The following is a 19,456-nucleotide window of genomic DNA, read 5'->3' as shown; positions in this document are numbered from 1 at the left end:
CATTATCTTACCCAGTTTCGACAAATTAATTTGTCAGCTTCAGAAAACTACAAAATTAGGATATAATAAATCTTTGGACCTTGGGTATACAGCTTTGTCAAGTATGAAAAGTACAGGAGAAATGAATATATGGGTTTTAAGGCTTGGTAGCATTTATTACATTGTCCGCTCCGATAGCTGAGTGGTCAGCGTGACGGATTGCCGTCCTACGGGCCCGGCTTCGATTCCCGGATGGGTCGGGCATTTTCTCCGCCCAGTGACTGGGTGTTGTGATGTCTTCATTATCATTTCATCCCCATCCGGCGCGCAGGTCGCCCAATGTAGCGTCGAATGTAATTAAGACCTGCAACAAGGCGGCCGAACCAGCCCCATAAGGGACCTCCCGGCCAATGACGCCAAACGCTCATTTCCATTTATTACATTCAAATTATAATTATAAATAACATATCAAATGAAAGAGCAACTCAAACAGATTTGTTTGTATACCCGTGCGCAAAGGGAAGAGTATGGAACGACCAAGAATAAATGAAAAACATCTGGAACGAGTGCGAGTCTATCACGCGTAGTCCCAAGAAATCAGTTGGTCCTTGTCGTTCGCAGTTGTTTAACAAGCTCTAAAGCCTACATACTACGGTTTACGTGCCAGCTTTGCAAACGAAATTTTGCTGCATGAGATGAAGATTTTATGGATCGTTTCGTCTTCAGTGGTGAATCGGCATTTCACCTAAATGGAAATGTGAACACACGTAATGTGTGTGTATATGGCGTAAGCAAATCCCCACAAGATGGTACAGTTGCAATGAGACTCCTCCCGACTTTTTCGGTGAAGCAACTGTAACTGGTGTTTTTCAGCAGAAAAATGGCGCGCCATCTCCCTGGCATAACTAAATACGCAACTGGTTAAACGACGTTTTGCCTTTGGGGTTCATAAAGGATGATGTGTATATGTCTCCGCTACTAGGTGATCTATCCGACTTCATAAACAGCACTGTTGCAACAATTATTGTAGACATAGTGATCAAGGGTTCGGAAAAATTCGCCTAATGACTCGATGTGTGACGATGGTGCTCACATTAAACACTTTTAAGAAAAACTGTTATAGTTGCTCTTTCATTTATGTATTATTTATAATTGTAAATTAAATGTAATAAAGTAAGTAATGTCAGTTAAATGTAATAAGTGCTAGAAAGCCTAAAAACCCGTATATTCATTTTGAAACACCCTGTATATTACAGAAACTTACTTAGGAAAAACAAGGCCTTAATGGACGAAAGCTATAATTGTGTGAATATTTTTGTTGTGCCTATTGCGACTCAGCATCTCCGCTATATGGTGAGTAGCGACTTTCCTTCTATAATATTGTTACAGAAACTTACCTAGTTTAGTAGACAGTCAACATCTGCTTCATAGAAGGATAATGCCATGCTATATTCGGCAATTGACATATTGTATATGATTATTTTAAACACTGTTTGACAATTTAGAGTAACTGAATCACATATATCTATCTGGAGGAGGAGGAGGAGGAGGAGGAGATTAGTGTTTAACGTCCCGTCGACAACGAGGTCATTAGAGACGGAGCGCAAGCTCGAGTGAGGGAAGGATGGGGAAGGAAATCGGCTGTGCCCTTTCAAAGGAACCATCCCGGCATTTGCCTGAAGCGATTTAGGGAAATCACGGAAAACCTAAATCAGGATGGCCGGAGACGGGATTGAACCATCGTCCTCCCGAATGCGAGTCCAGTGTGCTAACCACTGCGCCACCTCGCTCGGTTATATCTATCTGTTGTACTAGCAGCAAGGAGCATATATAAAAGAATATGTAAAAATAAAAACAAGTCATATAAAGGATTTATATATAATACATTCGAAGAAACATGACATGTAATTCTAATATTAGAAAGGGGTAGAATAATTTTCACATTTTATAAAAGATGATATGCAATCAAAACAGTGTCTGTTTTTAAATGTATTATATAGAAGTTCTTTATATGTCTTGGTTATATTTTTATACATGCTTTTATATATCTTCCTTGCTGCCAGCGCAGCAGATACATATATGTGATTCAGCTTTTGTAAGTTGTCAAACAGTGTTTAAAATAATAACATACAATTCATCAATTTCTGAACATACCATGGCATTACCCTTCTATGAAGAAGATATTGACTATCTGCTAAACTAAGTAAATTTCTGTAATATACTTTTTGTACTTTACTTTGTATACCTGAAGTCTGAAGATATATAGCATCCCTAATTTTGTAGGCTTCTGAAGCTGACAAATTAATTTGTCGAGACTAGTAATGCGTAATGAAATTTTTTGCAACTAATGACTGAAATTTATTGGTAAAAATCACAGCCATGAATAAAATAATGCTTCCAATACTGTTTCCATCAATGGAAAATTCGTATGGAGCGTTGTAAGGGCAGAGGAGAGGAGTGTATTAAGGGTGACAATAACTAAGTATTTATGATTTTGAAATAAAATGTTTTACACTAGTTGCCCCGTTATTTTATAGCCATTCCCTATATGGCCTAAAACTCCATACAGGATGCCTTTTGTAATGAGTGCACCACCCCAGCCACTTCGGCAGTCACTCAACGACTACTGCGTGGGACAGACATGTATGAGTGATAGTGGAATCCGAGGCATGTATTACTCCTCCCTCACATTTGTTTAGTTCCTAATTGTTGGAAAGCGTATGTTACGTGCATGTTTGGTTATTATTATTAGCCTGGGTTCCAGTTATACAGGGTGGAGAAAAATTGTCTCACGAAATTTTAACCCTGGATAGCTGATGCCAGTAGGAACCGAAATTACTAATGTTGTGTAGGTCGACAACGCACCATTTTTAAACTACGGAAACTTGGCGCCACGCGCTCTGATTGGCCATGGGATTGCCCTGTTGCCGTTCGTCGGTTGATGGGCAGCGCTTTGGTTGTCGGTTCACACATACAAACGTCCCTCATGATCGGTACACCGCGATCGCCAGCAGACAAAGCATTCGAGGTCATGCGTTGTCCAGAGCATCCGGCAACAGGGCAATCCAGCAGCTAATCGGAGCGCGTGGCGCCAAGTTTCCGTAGTTTAAAAATCGATCTTTGTCGACCTACGCCACATTAGTAATTTTGGTTCCTACTGGCATCGGCTATCCAGGGTTAATATTTCGTGACACAAGTTTTCTCCACCCTGTATATGAGTTGTACACACCATCATTTTGTTACACATGTTTCTGAGCTATAGCCTCTGTACAATGAATAAGTTTTTGTAAGTCATTCTAGAAGCACTAGCGTTCATACAGATTGTTTTTTGTAGCGTGCCTGTCAGTGTGCATCTGCATCTGTAGCTGAGTGGTAAGAGCTGCTGACTACCATGCGTTCTGTACCGCAATCGTTCAAAACGGAACTCTTATACCACTACTTTGTCGTCCATCTGCCTGTCCGACTGTTAACAAAACTTTTTTCGTTGGAACAAATAGACGCATTTATGTCGCATATTATGGTCTACGAGCCCTTGGAAAGGTAAAAAATTGAAGCTTCTGAGTCAGTGCTATCAAAAGATATGGGCATTTAAGTCACGTATTTTATATTCGCAAGCTCACTCGTCGAAATTTATAGACCACTTCCCGTTGATCTGTTGTTGTTGTGGTCTTCAGTCCTGAGACTGGTTTGATGCAGCTCTCCATGCTACTCTATCCTGTGCAAGCTTCTTCATCTCCCAGTACCTACTGCAACCTACATCCTTCTGAATCTGCTTAGTGTATTGATCTCTTGGTCTCCCTCTACGATTTTTACCCTCCACGCTGCCCTCCAATGCTAAATTTGTGATCCCTTGATGCCTCAAAACATGTCCTACCAACCGATCCCTTCTTCTAGTCAAGTTGTGCCACAAACTTCTCTTCTCTCCAATCCTATTCAATACCTCCTCATTAGTTACGTGATCTACCCACCTTATCTTCAGCATTCTTCTGTAGCACCACATTTCGAAAGCTTCTATTCTCTTCTTGTCCAAACTAGTTATCGTCCATGTCTCACTTCCATACATGGCTACACTCCATACAAATACTTTCAGAAACGACTTCCTGACACCTAAATCTATACTCGATGTTAACAAATTTCTCTTCTTGAGAAACGCTTTCCTTGCCATTGCCAGTCTACATTTTATATCCTCTCTACTTCGACCATCATCGGTTATTTTACTCCCTAAATAGCAAAACTCCTTTACTACTTTAAGTGTCTCATTTCCTAATCTAATTCCCTCAGCATCACCCGACTTAATTTGACTACATTCCATTATCCTCGTTTTGCTTTTGTTGATGTTCATCTTATATCCTCCTTTCAAGACACTGTCCATTCCATTCAACTGCTCTTCCAAGTCCTTTGCTGTCTCTGACAGAATTACAATGTCATCGGCGAACCTCAAAGTTTTTTCTTCTTCTCCATGAATTTTAATACCTACTCCGAATTTTTCTTTTGTTTCCTTTACTGCTTGCTCAATATACAGATTGAATAACATCGGGGAGAGGCTACAACCCTGTCTCACTCCTTTCCCAACCACTGCTTCCCTTTCATGCCCCTCGACTCTTATAACTGCCATCTGGTTTCTGTACAAATTGTAAATAGCCTTTCGCTCCCTGTATTTTACCCCTGCCACCTTCAGAATTTGAAAGAGAGTATTCCAGTCAACATTGTCAAAAGCTTTCTCTAAGTCTACAAATGCTAGAAACGTAGGTTTGCCTTTTCTTAATCTTTCTTCCAAGATAAGTCGTAAGGTCAGTATTGCCTCACGTGTTCCAACATTCCTACGGAATCCAAACTGATCTTCCCCGAGGTCAGCTTCTACCAGTTTTTCCATTCGTCTGTAAAGAATTCGTGTTAGTATTTTGCAGCTGTGACTTATTAAACTGATAGTTCGGTAATTTTCACATCTGTCAACACCTGCTTTCTTTGGGATTGGAATTATTATATTCTTCTTGAAGTCTGAGGGTATTTCGCCCGTCTCATACATCGTGCTCACCAGATGGTAGAGTTTTGTCATGACTGGCTCTCCCGAGGCCATCAGTAGTTCTAGTGGAATGTTGTCTACTCCCGGGGCCTTGTTTCGACTCAGGTCTTTCAGTGCTCTGTCAAACTCTTCACGCAGTATCTTATCTCCCATTTCATCTTCATCTACATCCTCTTCCATTTCCATAATATTGTCCTCAAGAACATCTCCCTTGTATAAACCCTCTATATACTCCTTCCACCTTTCTACCTTCCCTTCTTTGCTTAGAACTGGGTTTCCATCTGAGCTCTTGATATTCATACAAGTGGTTCTCTTCTCTCCAAAGGTCTCTTTAATTTTCCTGTAGGCAGTATCTATCTTACCCCTAGTGAGACAAGCCTCTACATCCTTACATTTGTCCTCTAGCCATCCCTGCTTAGCCATTTTGCACTTCCTGTCGATCTCATTTTTGAGACGTTTGTATTCCTTTTTGCCTGCTTCATTTACTGCATTTTTATATTTTCTCCTTTCATCAATTAAATTCAATATTTCTTCTGTTACCCAAGGATTTCTATTAGCCCTCGTCTTTTTACCTACTTGATCGTCTGCTGCCTTCACCACTTCATCCCTCAGAGCTACCCATTCTTCTTCTACTGTATTTCTTTCCCCCATTCCTGTCAATTGTTCCCTTATGCTCTCCCTGAAACTCTCTACAACCTCTGGTTCTTTCAGTTTATTCAGGTCCCATCTCCTTAAATTCCCACCTTTTTGCAGTTTCTTCAGTTTCAATCTGCAGTTCATAACCAATAGATTGTGGTCAGAGTCCACATCTGCCCCAGGAAATGTCTTACAATTTAAAACCTGGTTCCTAAATCTCTGTCTTACCATTATATAATCTATCTGAAACCTGTCAGTATCTCCTGGCTTCTTCCATGTATACAGCCTCCTTTCATGATTCTTGAACCAAGTGTTAGCTATGATTAAGTTATGCTCTGTGCAAAATTCTACAAGGCGGCTTCCTCTTTCATTCCTTCCCCCCAATCCATATTCACCTGCTATGTTTCCTTCTCTCCCTTTTCCTACTGACGAATTCCAGTCACCCATGACTATTAAATTTTCGTCTCCCTTCACTACCTGAATAATTTCTTTTATCTCGTCATACATTTCATCTATTTCTTCATCATCTGCAGAGCTAGTTGGCATATATACTTGTACTACTGTAGTAGGCATGGGCTTTGTGTCTATCTTGGCCACAATAATGCGTTCACTATGCTGTTTGTAGTAGCTAACCCGCACTCCTATTTTTTTATTCATTATTAAACCTACTCCTGCATTACCCCTATTTGATTTTGTATTTATAACCCTGTAATCACCTGACCAAAAGTCTTGTTCCTCCTGCCACCGAACTTCACTAATTCCCACTATATCTAACTTTAACCTATCCATTTCCCTTTTTAAATTTTCTAACCTACCTGCCCGATTAAGGGATCTGACATTCCACGCTCCGATCCGTAGAACGCCAGTTTTCTTTCTCCTGATAACGACGTCCTCTTGAGTAGTCCCCGCCCGGAGATCCGAATGGGGGACTATTTTACCTCCGGAATATTTTACCCAAGAGGACGCCATCATCATTTAATCATACAGTAGAGCTGCATGTCCTCGGGAAAAATTACGGCTGTAGTTTCCCCTTGCTTTCAGCCGTTCGCAGTACCAGCACAGCAAGGCCGTTTTGGTTAATGTTACAAGGCCAGATCAGTCAATCATCCAGACTGTTGCCCCTGCAACTACTGAAAAGGCTGCTGCCCCTCTTCAGGAACCACATGTTTGTCTGGCCTCTCAACAGATACCCCTCCGTTGTGGTTGCACCTACGGTACGGCCATCTGTATCGCTGAGGCACGCAAGCCTCCCCACCAACGGCAAGGTCCATGGTTCATGTGGGGGCCCCCGTTGATCTAGAATCAAGAAAACTGGCAAGTATCAAGGTTTCACAGAACAAATAACGGAAAAAAGTCCGAGAATTATTAATTTGTAATTATTTCACATTAATTTTTGTTTTGTTTTTGAAATTACAGTGAAGTTTGAAATTACAGCTGCATACAGGCGTTGATATAAGTCATTGTAATTTCATTCTAAGGAGCTGCGTGGTCACCGATGGTATCTGTTCTTTCGGACAAGTCCGAAAGAACAGGTAGTTCAGGCTCACCGGCCATTTGACCATCGTCTTCTTCTGTGCGGATGCTCAAACAGTGCCCGAACTCTTACGGGAATCGGCAAAAATCCGCGAGTAAAGAGTATAATGGGCAGGGGCACTATGAACATAGCACGGGACAATAAGTTTGGAATGTGGGTCCCACGGGAGGCGTGCCAGAGATAAGTCCCTGCAGTCGCGCTATCCGCTGTGTCCTCGGTGGCTCAGATGGTTATAACAAAAAAACAGAGTCAAAGAATCAACGATCAACTTGAATGAATGTCTTGTGACGTCCGCCCAGACCAAACGCAAGGAACTATATCGAACATAATGAAAAAAAAAAGATGGCTAGAGCGTTTGCCATGTAAGCAAGAGATCCCGCGTTCGAGTCCCGGTCGGGGCACACATTTTCATCTGTCCCCGTTGACTTATATCAACGCCTGTGTGCAGCTAGGAGTATTCATTACATTGTAATTTCATTCTAACGAGCTGCATGGTCACCGATGGTATCTGTTCTTTCGGACAGAAAGAACAGATACCATCTTCATACACTCCTGGAAATTGAAATAAGAACACCGTGAATTCATTGTCCCAGGAAGGGGAAACTTTATTGACACATTCCTGGTGTCAGATACATCACATGATCACACTGACAGAACCGCAGGCACATAGACACAGGCAACAGAGCATGCACAATGTCGGCACTAGTACAGTGTATATACACCTTTCGCAGCAATGCAGGCTGCTATTCTCCCATGGAGACGATCGTAGAGATGCTGGATGTAGTCCTGTGGAACGGCTTGCCATGCCATTTCCACCTGGCGCCTCAGTTGGACCAGCGTTCGTGCTGGACGTGCAGACCGCGTGAGACGACGCTTCATCCAGTCCCAAACATGCTCAATGGGGGACAGATCCGGAGATCTTGCTGGCCAGGGTAGTTGACTTACACCTTCTAGAGCACGTTGGGTGGCACGGGATACATGCGGACGTGCATTGTCCTGTTGGAACAGCAAGTTCCCTTGCCGGTCTAGGAATGGTAGAACGATGGGTTCGATGACGGTTTGGATGTACCGTGCACTATTCAGTGTCCCCTCGACGATCACCAGTGGTGTACGGCCAGTGTAGGAGATCGCTCCCCACACCATGATGCCGGGTGTTGGCCCTGTGTGCCTCGGTCGTATGCAGTCCTGATTGTGGCGCTCACCTGCACGGCGCCAAACACGCATACGACCATCATTGGCACCAAGGCAGAAGCGACTCTCATCGCTGAAGACGACACGTCTCCATTCGTCCCTCCATTCACGCCTCACGCCTGTCGCGACACCACTGGAGGCGGGCTGCACGATGTTGGGGCGTGAGCGGAAGACGGCCTAACGGTGTGCGGGACCGTAGCCCAGCTTCATGGAGACGGTTGCGAATGGTCCTCGCCGATACCCCAGGAGCAACAGTGTCCCTAATTTGCTGGGAAGTGGCGGTGCGGTCCCCTACGGCACTGCGTAGGATCCTACGGTCTTGGCGTGCATCCGTGCGTCGCTGCGGTCCGGTCCCAGGTCGACGGGCACGTGCACCTTCCGCCGACCACTGGCGACAACATCGATGTACTGTGGAGACCTCACGCCCCACGTGTTGAGCAATTCGTCGGTACGTCCACCCGGCCTCCCGCATGCCCACTATACGCCCTCGCTCAAAGTCCGTCAACTGCACATACGGTTCACGTCCACGCTGTCGCGGCATGCTACCAGTGTTAAAGACTGCGATGGAGCTCCGTATGCCACGGCAAACTGGCTGACACTGACGGCGGCGGTGCACAAATGCTGCGCAGCTAGCGCCATTCGACGGCCAACACCGCGGTTCCTGGTGTGTCCGCTCTGCCGTGCGTGTGATCATTGCTTGTACAGCCCTCTCGCGGTGTCCGGAGCAAGTATGGTGGGTCTGACACACCGGTGTCAATGTGTTCTTTTTTCCATTTCCAGGAGTGTATATCGACGTTTGTTATCCGACTGTCTGTCTGTCGCTCTGGTAAGACCCCATTTTCTCAGGAATGGGTAAACGTTTATTTTGGCTTTATCGATACGATAACAGACAAAAATCTTCGAGATTCTTGGTTCCCAGGATCTGAGTACATTAACTTTGTAAGGAAACCTCGTGCGCGAGACCTACTTGCACTTCACGAATTTTTTCGGATTGTGACAGGAAATTTCATACGACTGTGAATTTTCTGTATAGTTATAGCAGTTTATTTCGTCGTCGTGACAGCGGTCTACATAATCACTGACACGGTGGTGTTCAGGTGGGCTTCTAATGTAATGGTGCCTGCACGCTGTAGCAGCCGCCTGTCCTCGCACCGCATACTTGGAACGCATGTGTAGACAGCGAGCGTAATGCGCATCTGCTGTAGAGTCCCTCGAGTGATCAGTGATAATTAAATACTGCTGCACTCATGTTCGGGGAGGTGGCGGCCGTTGTGAAACCTAGAACCAAGGAGTTATTAGTGTAATACTGATACACACGTTTTTGGAGGGGCTCGGAAATGCGTTTCTAAATGTTTCTAATAAACAGACCATGCAGTATGCAGCTGTCAAACTCTTACTAGAACTGTTCTAAGTTCCCAATGCTTCTAAAGCAGTGGTTTGTTTTTAACGTAATTCTACCACATACATACCTGGAGTAACACAAAAACGTTCCTAAATGTTTCTAATAAACAGACCATGCAGCATGCAGCTGTCAAACTCTTACTTGAACTGTTCTAAGTTCCCAATGCTTTTAAAGCAGTGGTTTGTTTTTAACGTAATACTACCACATACATACCTGGAGTATCCCAAAAATATTCCTAAAGATTGTAAGACGTGTATATTTCTATTGTCTATTGTCAAACCACAGTTTATGAAAGATGTTTATATTTTATTAATAGGATTAAGTAGGAATAATTAAAATTTTGGAAATAATTGTGGTAGCAGGGAATGTCTGCACCAAAGTATTGTTGGCGGGAGAGACCGCACTTTAGCGTTCGGAGGAAGTCAGCAGTAAGCGAGATGTGAAGCGAGTCGGTAGCAGGTCTGAAGCGAGAGGTTGAGAGGAGCGGTGTGCCTGCCAGCCACCAGCTATGATTTACAAGAGATTATAAACGGATCTACAGAGACATCAGCTAACTATTATCATAAGAGGAACTAATATTATAGAATTGTTTTTTATTTATTTATTTATTTTTTTTTTTTTTGAGCAACTCAAGACTAATGAAGGTATGTTTGCGCAATGCTAGTTGTAAGATTATTGTAAAAAGTAAGTCCCATTTGAACGTTTGTAAAATTATTTCATTACCAACAGTAAATATTTGAAGAATCGTTTTCAGAATATAATTAATTTTTGCCAGAAATATTGCACTACTGATTATAATGCATCCCAAAAACCATCAACGTAAAACTTTGCAAAATTTTATTCTTGTCAAGAAAAAGTTTAACTATGAATTACGTAACTTCAATCAAATTAATTAAAGAATAACGTCAGCTTTGTTATTAAAAAATAACGCCAGCTTTGGTAATAAATACAGCCACTTATTATGACAGCCCATCAGCAGCTAATAGAGTATAGTAAAACAGCGTAGGTATATTCATGTCGCAGTTCGATGTAGCAGTCAGATGGCGATCCAGCAACAGTAAAAAAGGTAAGGAACAGTTTGGGTTATTGCAGGTAACGACTGAGGGCCACGACGATGACACATTCTATGTTTCGTCGAAATAATCAGCAAATCACTTTTAATAAGCAGCATTTAAATTTGTATGCGAAGATTGCACTTATTATTATTGAGAAAGAGATTTAATTTCAAAGGGAAGATTTCATTTGTTATTATTAAGCAAGAGATAGAAATCCTAAGGGAAGGTTTCATAGGTTATTGTAGAAGGGAAGGTTGCGGAACAAAAGAGATATAGAGGAGACGGGAGCCGGCCGGAGTGGCCGAGCGGTTAAAGGCGCTACAGTCTGGAACCGCACGACCGCTACGGTCGCAGGTTCGAATCCTGCCTCGGGCATGGATGTGTGTGATGTCCTTAGGTTAGTTAGGTTTAAGTAGTTCTAAGTTCTAGGGGACTTATGACCACAGCAGTTGAGTCCCATAGTGCTCAGAGCCAGCCATTTGAGGAGACGGGAAGGTTTCAAGATCTAGATTACGCAATACGCAAGCTATCCTACTTGGATCTTTTAATTTCCTGCTAAATTTACACTGGGTCATATCCACTGTTACAATAGTGGCAAACGTATCTTGGACAGCCATGTTTGATTGTGGCAGCCATGTTGCGTAATAAATTGTAGTGATGAGGATAGTAAATTATAGCAACAAGGAAAATGGTGTCCTCATTCGGTGTTAAATCACAGCAATAAAGATAGTTACAAAGGTAATAAATTAGATCCTAAATAAACAATAACAACCCTCCTCCAACCACAAGGTAAGCCCTCAGGTAATAAATTAAATAGTAAATAAAAATGGATAATGACCCAAGTGAGATACATGGAAAGAGAGCAGAGGTAAGGAAGGAAAGACTTTTGAAAACTTTTGAAAGTGACGAGTGGGCAGGGGCTACACTCTAATTAATGGGTCTCTCTTCATCGTGGTGCAAGAACTGTTCTGTATTTCGAGATATTTTTCATTCCCTCAGTAAAGAAATCCACATTGAAACAGAATATGTCCACAGCAGGCCGATGGCAGCTGCTGCTAGGATTGCGAATATGTGTGCGCTGCCCAATCCTCCCACAACGGCTGCTGCCTCGCGTTGATCGGCAAGATCGCTGCGAAAAAGTGGTAATTGGTACTATTGGTTCAAAATGGCGCTGCGACCTCGCGATAATAACTCATTGGTCTGAATCCAGTTCTGCGCAAGTCTACATACTCGAAAAGCGTTAAAACCTCTAGCCACTTGTATCGCTACAATACTTACACAAAATTCCCCCACGGACGCTCAAACAGGCGAGCACAAGCACGCGTTTGAAGCTGGCAGACATGAATGTGGACATTTTTAAGCTACCATGTAAGGCCGGTCTAGATGCTAGCAAACATCTTGGCTTACGCCTAAGCTCAGCTTAACTATCTGTCCAAAAACACCAGCTTTCCGACGCCTGGTTCAACCTCTACTGATTCCACTCACTGTCTCTCGCCTTGTCTGCTCGCAGTCACAGGGACAGGCACTTCCCAATGGGGCACTGTAGTAGTCAAACTACGCTGCCCTGCATTGTTTCTCCAGAAGCAAGATACATGTACGACGTATGTGGTCCTACTCGTCCATAAAGGATCTCCGATGTCGTCACAGAGCGAGGTGAGACAGTGGTTAGCGCACTGGACTGGCATCCAGAAAGACGACGGTTCAAATCCACGTTTGGTCCACCAGATTTAGGTTTCCGTAATTTCCCTAAATCGCACGATGCAACGCTGGGATGGTTCCTTTGGAAGACCATGGCCTATTTCCTTTCCCATACTTAATAAAATCTGAGCTACTGCTCTGTCCCTAATGACCTCGATGTAGACGGGACCGTTAAACCTTAATTTTCCCTCTTCCTGGCGTAGCCGTCAGCAGGAATGCACACCTTTACTTTACCACAAGTTAGAATTCCTGATTTTTTGCGTGGTTCTTCGTAGTATATAACTGACGACTAACTGAAAGAAGAAAATTCAAAAACTTCCATAACACAATACATTTGATAAAAGACATATATTTGAAACATAATAATTACATATTGACAGATGAGTACGGATTTTACAGAACATTTACACAAATGTCTCCAGAAGTGTTTTATTTACAAAAGAATCTCTCCTTTGAGATTAAATTCAATGAGTAAGATGATTCATGGAAAGGTTGTGAGAGGTTATGGGCTAATTATTAAAAATTAATTTAGACGTGCATGTCATTACTTGACTCGTCTAGTGTTAATGTGAAATCTTTCTCCGCAGAATACATGATCAATATACTGCGGAGAATATTAGGCAGAACTTATTTTTTGTGGAAAAAATAATTGTAAACCAACTGGCTTTCGTAATTTGCATGAACAAAATTGTTCACGTACTGACGTACCCTCTACACAACTGCATTCTGGTAGGCGTACGAAAGGAACCTGCTGTTAAGACAGATCAGGTCAGTTCATATACTTAGTCCTTGATACACACATCGATGTAACATTTAACTCGAATAAAGGTGTTTCTTGGCCTTAAATTAGTACTTAGTAATATTGACTATGGTACGATATCCTTAAGAGTCCTTCTATGATGGGAGAATCTGTGACGGGAAGATAAGGACCGGCAAGGAAACATTTTAAAAAGTAAATTTCGCCAGAATGATTAGTACCTACAGTAGTTCCAGAAACATGGATGCACACATTAAAGTCATATCGTATTTCCGCAAATCTTCGCAAATCCACACGCCCGCCATTCGGTATACGAGGGCTTGTTGAAAAGTAACGCCTCGGAAATTTTTATGTGAAAACTCAAAGATTATTAAATAAAACAAACGTTTTTAACATTGAACGACTTTATTCTTCCCGTCTATATATTTGCAACTTTCTGCCGCTAGAGGGCTCTGAATTGTAGCGTACAACATGGCGGTGTGTAACGAAACTACGTCAGTGCGTGAGAAACAGTGTGCTGTAATCGGGTTTCGAATTCGGAGAGTTCGTCCACACATGGACCACCCTCTCCTTCAGCAAGACAATATCAGACCAGAGCGCTGCTACTTCTGCAACAAGCCGACGCCTTGGATTCACTGTTATCGATCATCCTCCATACAGCCGACTTGGCCCCATCCTATTTTAATTTGTTTGCAAGACTTCAACAACACCTTCGAGGACGTCACTTTGATAGTGGGGAAGCGGTGCAAGCAAAGATGAGGTCGTGGCTGTGTCAACAAAGTCAAACATTCTACAGTGACGGTATTGACAAACTGGTCTCTCGTCGGGAGAAATACGTTCGTCGCCAGGCTGACTATGTTGACAAATAAATATGTAAACATGAAGAATAAAGATGCAGAATGTTAATAATGTTCGTTTTACTTACAAACCTTTGAGAGTTTTCTCACAAAAAATTCGGGGGCATTATTTTTCAGAACGCCCTAGTATAACAGACAACGGCCTTGCCGCAGTGGATACACTTGTTCACGTCAGCTCACCGAAGTTAAGCGCTGTCGGGCGTGGCCGGCCATTGGATGGGTGACCATTCGGGCCGCCACGCGCTGTTGCCATTTTTCGGGGTGCACTTAGCCTCGTGATGCCAATTGAGGAGCTACTCGACCGAACAGTAGCGGCTCCAGTCAAAGAAAACCATCATAACGACCAGGAGAGCGGTGTGCTGATCACACGCTCCTCCTATCAGCATCCTCAGCTGAGGATGACACGGCGGTCGGATGGTCCCGATGGGTCACTTGTGGCCTTAAGACGGAGTGCTTGAATGCCTAGTATAATGCTATTTTTTGGTTTATAGCGTGTAGATCCATTTTGACAGTGATACCAGCTTGCTACAGGATCTCGTATGATGAAGTGGAACATACCGTATCTGACATAGACTTGACGTTTCTAGGTGTGACCATTTCAAGACAGAATGGAGAGGATGGGGCGGGTTACGGAAAATGCAGCTATTCTAGGAAGCCATTGGTAATAAAGAATCCAAACCGTAGCGACAAGTGTCGGCTCATACACGCAGTTTCACGTGGTAAGATCGCTACACGGCCGCAGGCAAAACAGATTTCGTTTCTGAGGTGTCACTCTGTGAATAAGCCATTTGGAGTTGTCAGTCGTCAAAGATCTCCTTCATCAACGTGCAGCTCAAGGGCATGTACGTCGCCACGTCTTCGCTTTACCTTTTATTTCTAATTTGTAGGCGAGTGTATATAATGTTATCTCTTGGAGCCACTGGACTTCTATATCAACATGGGACTTCCGAATTTCGTGACTGAGTTGAGCCGCGTACAGCTGACACGCAACAAAATTGTTTAAATTCTTTGCATCCTAAGAGAAGACTTTTCGGTCAACAATTCCTATTCGTACCAATCGCCCACTCGGATCGACTGGCCCTTTTGTACATTACGAAACGACCACCGAACGGTTCATTTCAAAGTATTGAACTTATTTGATACATCGTGCAATATAGTGAAGAACACAAACAAACAACACTGTTGTAACTGTACAGGGTCGCAGACTGTCCTGCAAGAATCATAGTGTACATTGTCCACAGCATTCGTTCGAATTCTCGAGATATCTGCGTGCTGAACACCAGGTAGGTGAGAGGGGCAGAAGTAGTGTGCAGGCAGGCGGAGATCAGATGACGACGGAGACGGCTCGGTTGCGGTCGGCGCCCAGCTGGGGATCCGGTGGTTCCTCGACGTCCTCTCGGTACCGCCACATCATGTAGAGGGCGCCGCCACTCACCGCCACCAGCAGGGACCCCACCAGCGCCAGTGGCTGCAATCGAAACATAACAGCTGATAGCACGTCTACACAAAGTACGCGAAAGAACTTGCCCTCTTCTAACAGCTTTGTACCGCAAGTCTCTAGAGGAACGGAAGGTTACAAATTATTGGAAAAGAGCGCAGGTAGTTCCAGTTTTCAAGAAGGGTCGTCGAGCAGATGCGCAAAACTATAAACCTATATATCTGACATCGATCTGTTGTAGAATTTTAGAACATGTTTTTTGCTCGCGTATCATGTCATTTCTAGAAACCCAGAATATACTCTGTAGGAATCAACATGGATTCCGGAAACAGCATACGTGTGAGACGAAACTCGCTTTATTTGTTCATGAGACCCAGAAAATATTAGATACAGGCTCCCAGGTAGATGCCATTTTCCTTGACTTCCGGAAGGCGTTCGATACAGTTCCGCACTGTCGCCCGATAAACAAAGTAAGAGCCTACAGAATATCAGACCAGCTGTGTGGCTGGATTGAAGAGTTTTTAGCAAACAGAACACAGCATGTTGTTCTCAATGGTGAGTCGTAAACAGACGTTAAAGTAACCTCTGGCATGCCACAGGGGAGTGTTATGGACCCACTGCTTTTCACAATATATATATAAATGACCTAGTAGATAGTGTCGGAAGTTCCATGCGGCTTTTCGCGGATGATGCTGTAGTATACAGAGAAGTTGCACCATTAGAAAATTGCAGCGAAATGCAGGAAGATCTGCAGCGGATAGGCACTTGGTGCAGGGAGTGGCAAATGACCCTTAACATAGACAAATGTAATCTATTGCGAATAAATAGAAAAAAGGATCTTTTATTATATGATTATATGATAGCGGAACAAACACTGGTAGCAGTTACTTCTGTAAAATATCTGGGAGTATGCGTACGGAACTATTTGAAGTGGAATGATCATATAAAATTAATTTTTGGTAAGGCGGGTGCCAGGTTGAGATTCATTGGGAGAGTCCTGAGAAAATGTTGTCCATCAACAAAGGAGGTGGCTTACAAAACACTCGTTCGACCTATACTTGAGTATTGCTCATCAGTGTGGGATCCGTACCAGATCGGGTTGACAGAGGAGGTAGAGAAGATACAAAGAAGAGCGGCGCGTTTCGTCACAGGGTTATTTGGTAAGCGTGATAGCGTTACGGAGATGTTTAGCAAACTCAAGTGCAGACTCTGCAAGAGAGGCGCTCTGCATCGCGGTGTAGCTTGCTGTCCAGGTTTCGAGAGGGTGCGTTTCTGGATGAGGTATCGAATACATAGCTTCCCTCTGCTTATACCTCCAGAGGAGATCACGAATGTAAAATTAGAGGGATTCGAGCGCGCACGGAGGCTTTCCGGCAGTCGTTCTTCCCGCGAACCATACGCGACTGGAACAGGAAAGGGAAGTAATGACAGTGGAACGTAAAGTGCCCTCCGCCACACACCGTTGGGTCGCTTGCGGAGTATAAATGTAGGTGTAGATGTAGACCTAAAGCTCGGGCATTACCTCCAGAGCATACAACTAGGCGACATTACGGACTACTCCTCTTCAGGTTCCTTACAATTTTGAGGTTTGTGCCTGGACTCCTGTACTACTAAACGACTAATAGGGTGCACAGTCACAGCCGTAAGTTGTCTGTCTAACGGCTTCCAGGAGCAACAAAGATTTGATTTTCGATATTTCATATACACACATAAAAAAAGGTTTGCATCATATCGGTTCCTAGAGTTCCGGAACCTGTATAGAAAATTGGAATAGAGATCAACACAAACATCATTTCCGCCCTTTTTATTGCTCATGAAAACCACACATTGCATGTTGTACCACCATATAGCGAGACCTTCAGAGGTGGTGGTCCACACTGCTATACACCCAGCAGCACGTCCTCTTGCACTGATGCATGCCTGTGTTTGTCATGGCACACTATCCACAAGTTCATCAACGCACTGTTGGTCCAGATTGTCCCACTCCTCAACGGCGATTCGGCGTTGTTTCCTCAGAGTGGTTGCTGGGTCACGTCGTCCATAAACAGCCCTTTTCAATCTATCCCAGGCATGTTTGATAGGGTTCATGTCTGGAGAATATGCTGGCCACTGTAGTCGAGCGATGTCGTTATCCTGAAGGAAGTCATTCACAAGAGGTGCACGATGGGGGCGCGAATTGTCGTCCATCAAGACGAATGGCTCACCAATACGTTTCAGATGTGGTTGCACTATTGGTCGGAGGATGGCATTCACGTATCGTACAGCCTTTACGGCGCCTTGCGTGACCACCATCGGCGTACGTCGGCCCCACATAATGCCACCCCAAAACAGCAGGGAACCTCCACCTTGCTCCACTTGCTGGACAGTGTGTCTAAGGCGTTCAGCCTGACCGGGTTGCCTCCAAACACGTCTCCGACGATTGTGTGGTCGCGCTGCCTCGGACATGGATGTGTGTGATGTCCTTAGGTTAGTTAGGTTTAAAGGGGACTGATGATCTCAGATGTTAACTCCCATAGGGTTTAGAGCCATCTGAACTTTTGTTTTATTGTCTGGTTGAAGGCATATGCGACACTCATCGGTGAAGAGAACGTGATGCCAATCCTGAGCGTTCCATTCGGCATGTTGTTGGGCCCATCTGTAGCGCTCTGCATGGTGTCGTGGTTCCAAAGATGGACCTCGCCATGGACGTCTGGAGTGAAGTTGCTCATCATGCAGCCTATTGCGCACAGTTTGAGTCGTAACACAACGTCCTGTGGCTGCACGAAAAGCATTATTCAACATGGTGGCGTTGCTGTCAGGGTTCCTCCGAGCCATAATCCGTAGATAGCGGTCATCCACTGCAGCAGTAGCCCTTGGCCGGCCTGAGCGAGGCATGTCATGACCGTTCCTGTCTCTCTGTATCTCCTGTATGCCCGAACAACATCGCTTTGGTTCACTCCGAGACGCCTGGGCACTTCCCTTGTTTAGAGCCCTTCCTGGCACAAAGTAACAATGCGGACGTGATCAAACCGCGGTATTGAACATCTAGGCATGATTGACTACAGATATCACGAATCGTGTACCTCCATCCTTGTGGAATGACTGGAACTGGTCGGCTGTCGGACCCCTTCCGTCTAATAGACGCTGCTCATGCTTGGTTGTTCACATCTTTGGGCGGGTATAGTGACATCTCTGAACAGCCAAAGGGACTGTGTCTTTGATACAATATCCACAGTCAACGTCTATCTTCAAGAGTTCTGGAACCTGGGGTGATGCAAAACTTTTTTCGATGAGTGTTATTATTAATCGAGTTAAAAATTTTAAATGCTGTCATAATCTACTTATTAAGAGATGTAATCTTATGTAGAGATTTAACATAGTAAGACAAGTATTGTTGTTAGAAACGGTGTACGAATCTTGATGCAGCGTAACTCACAACGCAAAACTGCCCAGACTGTATGTTCATCCAGTATTTTTAGGTAGGATCCACGTACACTGAGTTGACAAAATTCATGGGATAGCTATATGCATCTATACAGATGGCGGTAGTATCGCATACGCAAGGTATAAAAGGGCAGTGCATTGGCGCAGCTGTCATTTGTACACAGGTGATTCATGTGGAAAGGCTTCTGAGGTGGTTATAGCCGCACGACGGGAATTAAAATATTTTGAACGTGGAATGGTAGTTGGAGCTAGACGTGTGGGACATTCTCTTTCGGAAATCGTTAGGGAAACCAGTCTTCTGAGATCCACAATGTCAAAGGTGTGTCGTGAATACCACAGAGATCGCAACGGCCGAGGGCCTTCAGTCGTTTTTGTAGAATTGTCAGTGCTAATATACAAGCAACACTGCGAGAAATAATGGCAGAAATGAACGGGTGACGTACGACGAACGTTTCCGTCAGAA

General features: G+C 43.9%; 1 protein-coding gene across 1 annotated transcript in view; it reads right to left on the bottom strand.

Moving 5' to 3' along the window:
- Nucleotides 1–12,899: 12,899 nt before the first annotated feature.
- LOC126262647 (uncharacterized) overlaps nt 12,900–19,456 on the bottom strand; it is a 173,527-nt gene continuing 166,970 nt past the window's right edge. Inside the window, exon 4 of the mRNA XM_049959411.1 lies at nt 12,900–15,600. Within this exon, the coding sequence (XP_049815368.1) occupies nt 15,457–15,600 (144 nt within the window). The 3' untranslated portion in view covers nt 12,900–15,456. The remainder of the gene's footprint in view (nt 15,601–19,456) is intronic.

This window comes from Schistocerca nitens, chromosome 6 (assembly GCF_023898315.1).
Source record: "Schistocerca nitens isolate TAMUIC-IGC-003100 chromosome 6, iqSchNite1.1, whole genome shotgun sequence".
NCBI classification, from domain to species: domain Eukaryota; kingdom Metazoa; phylum Arthropoda; class Insecta; order Orthoptera; family Acrididae; genus Schistocerca; species Schistocerca nitens.
The sequence above is the reverse complement of the archived record's forward strand: the minus strand, read 5'-3'. Positions and strand labels throughout refer to the sequence as shown.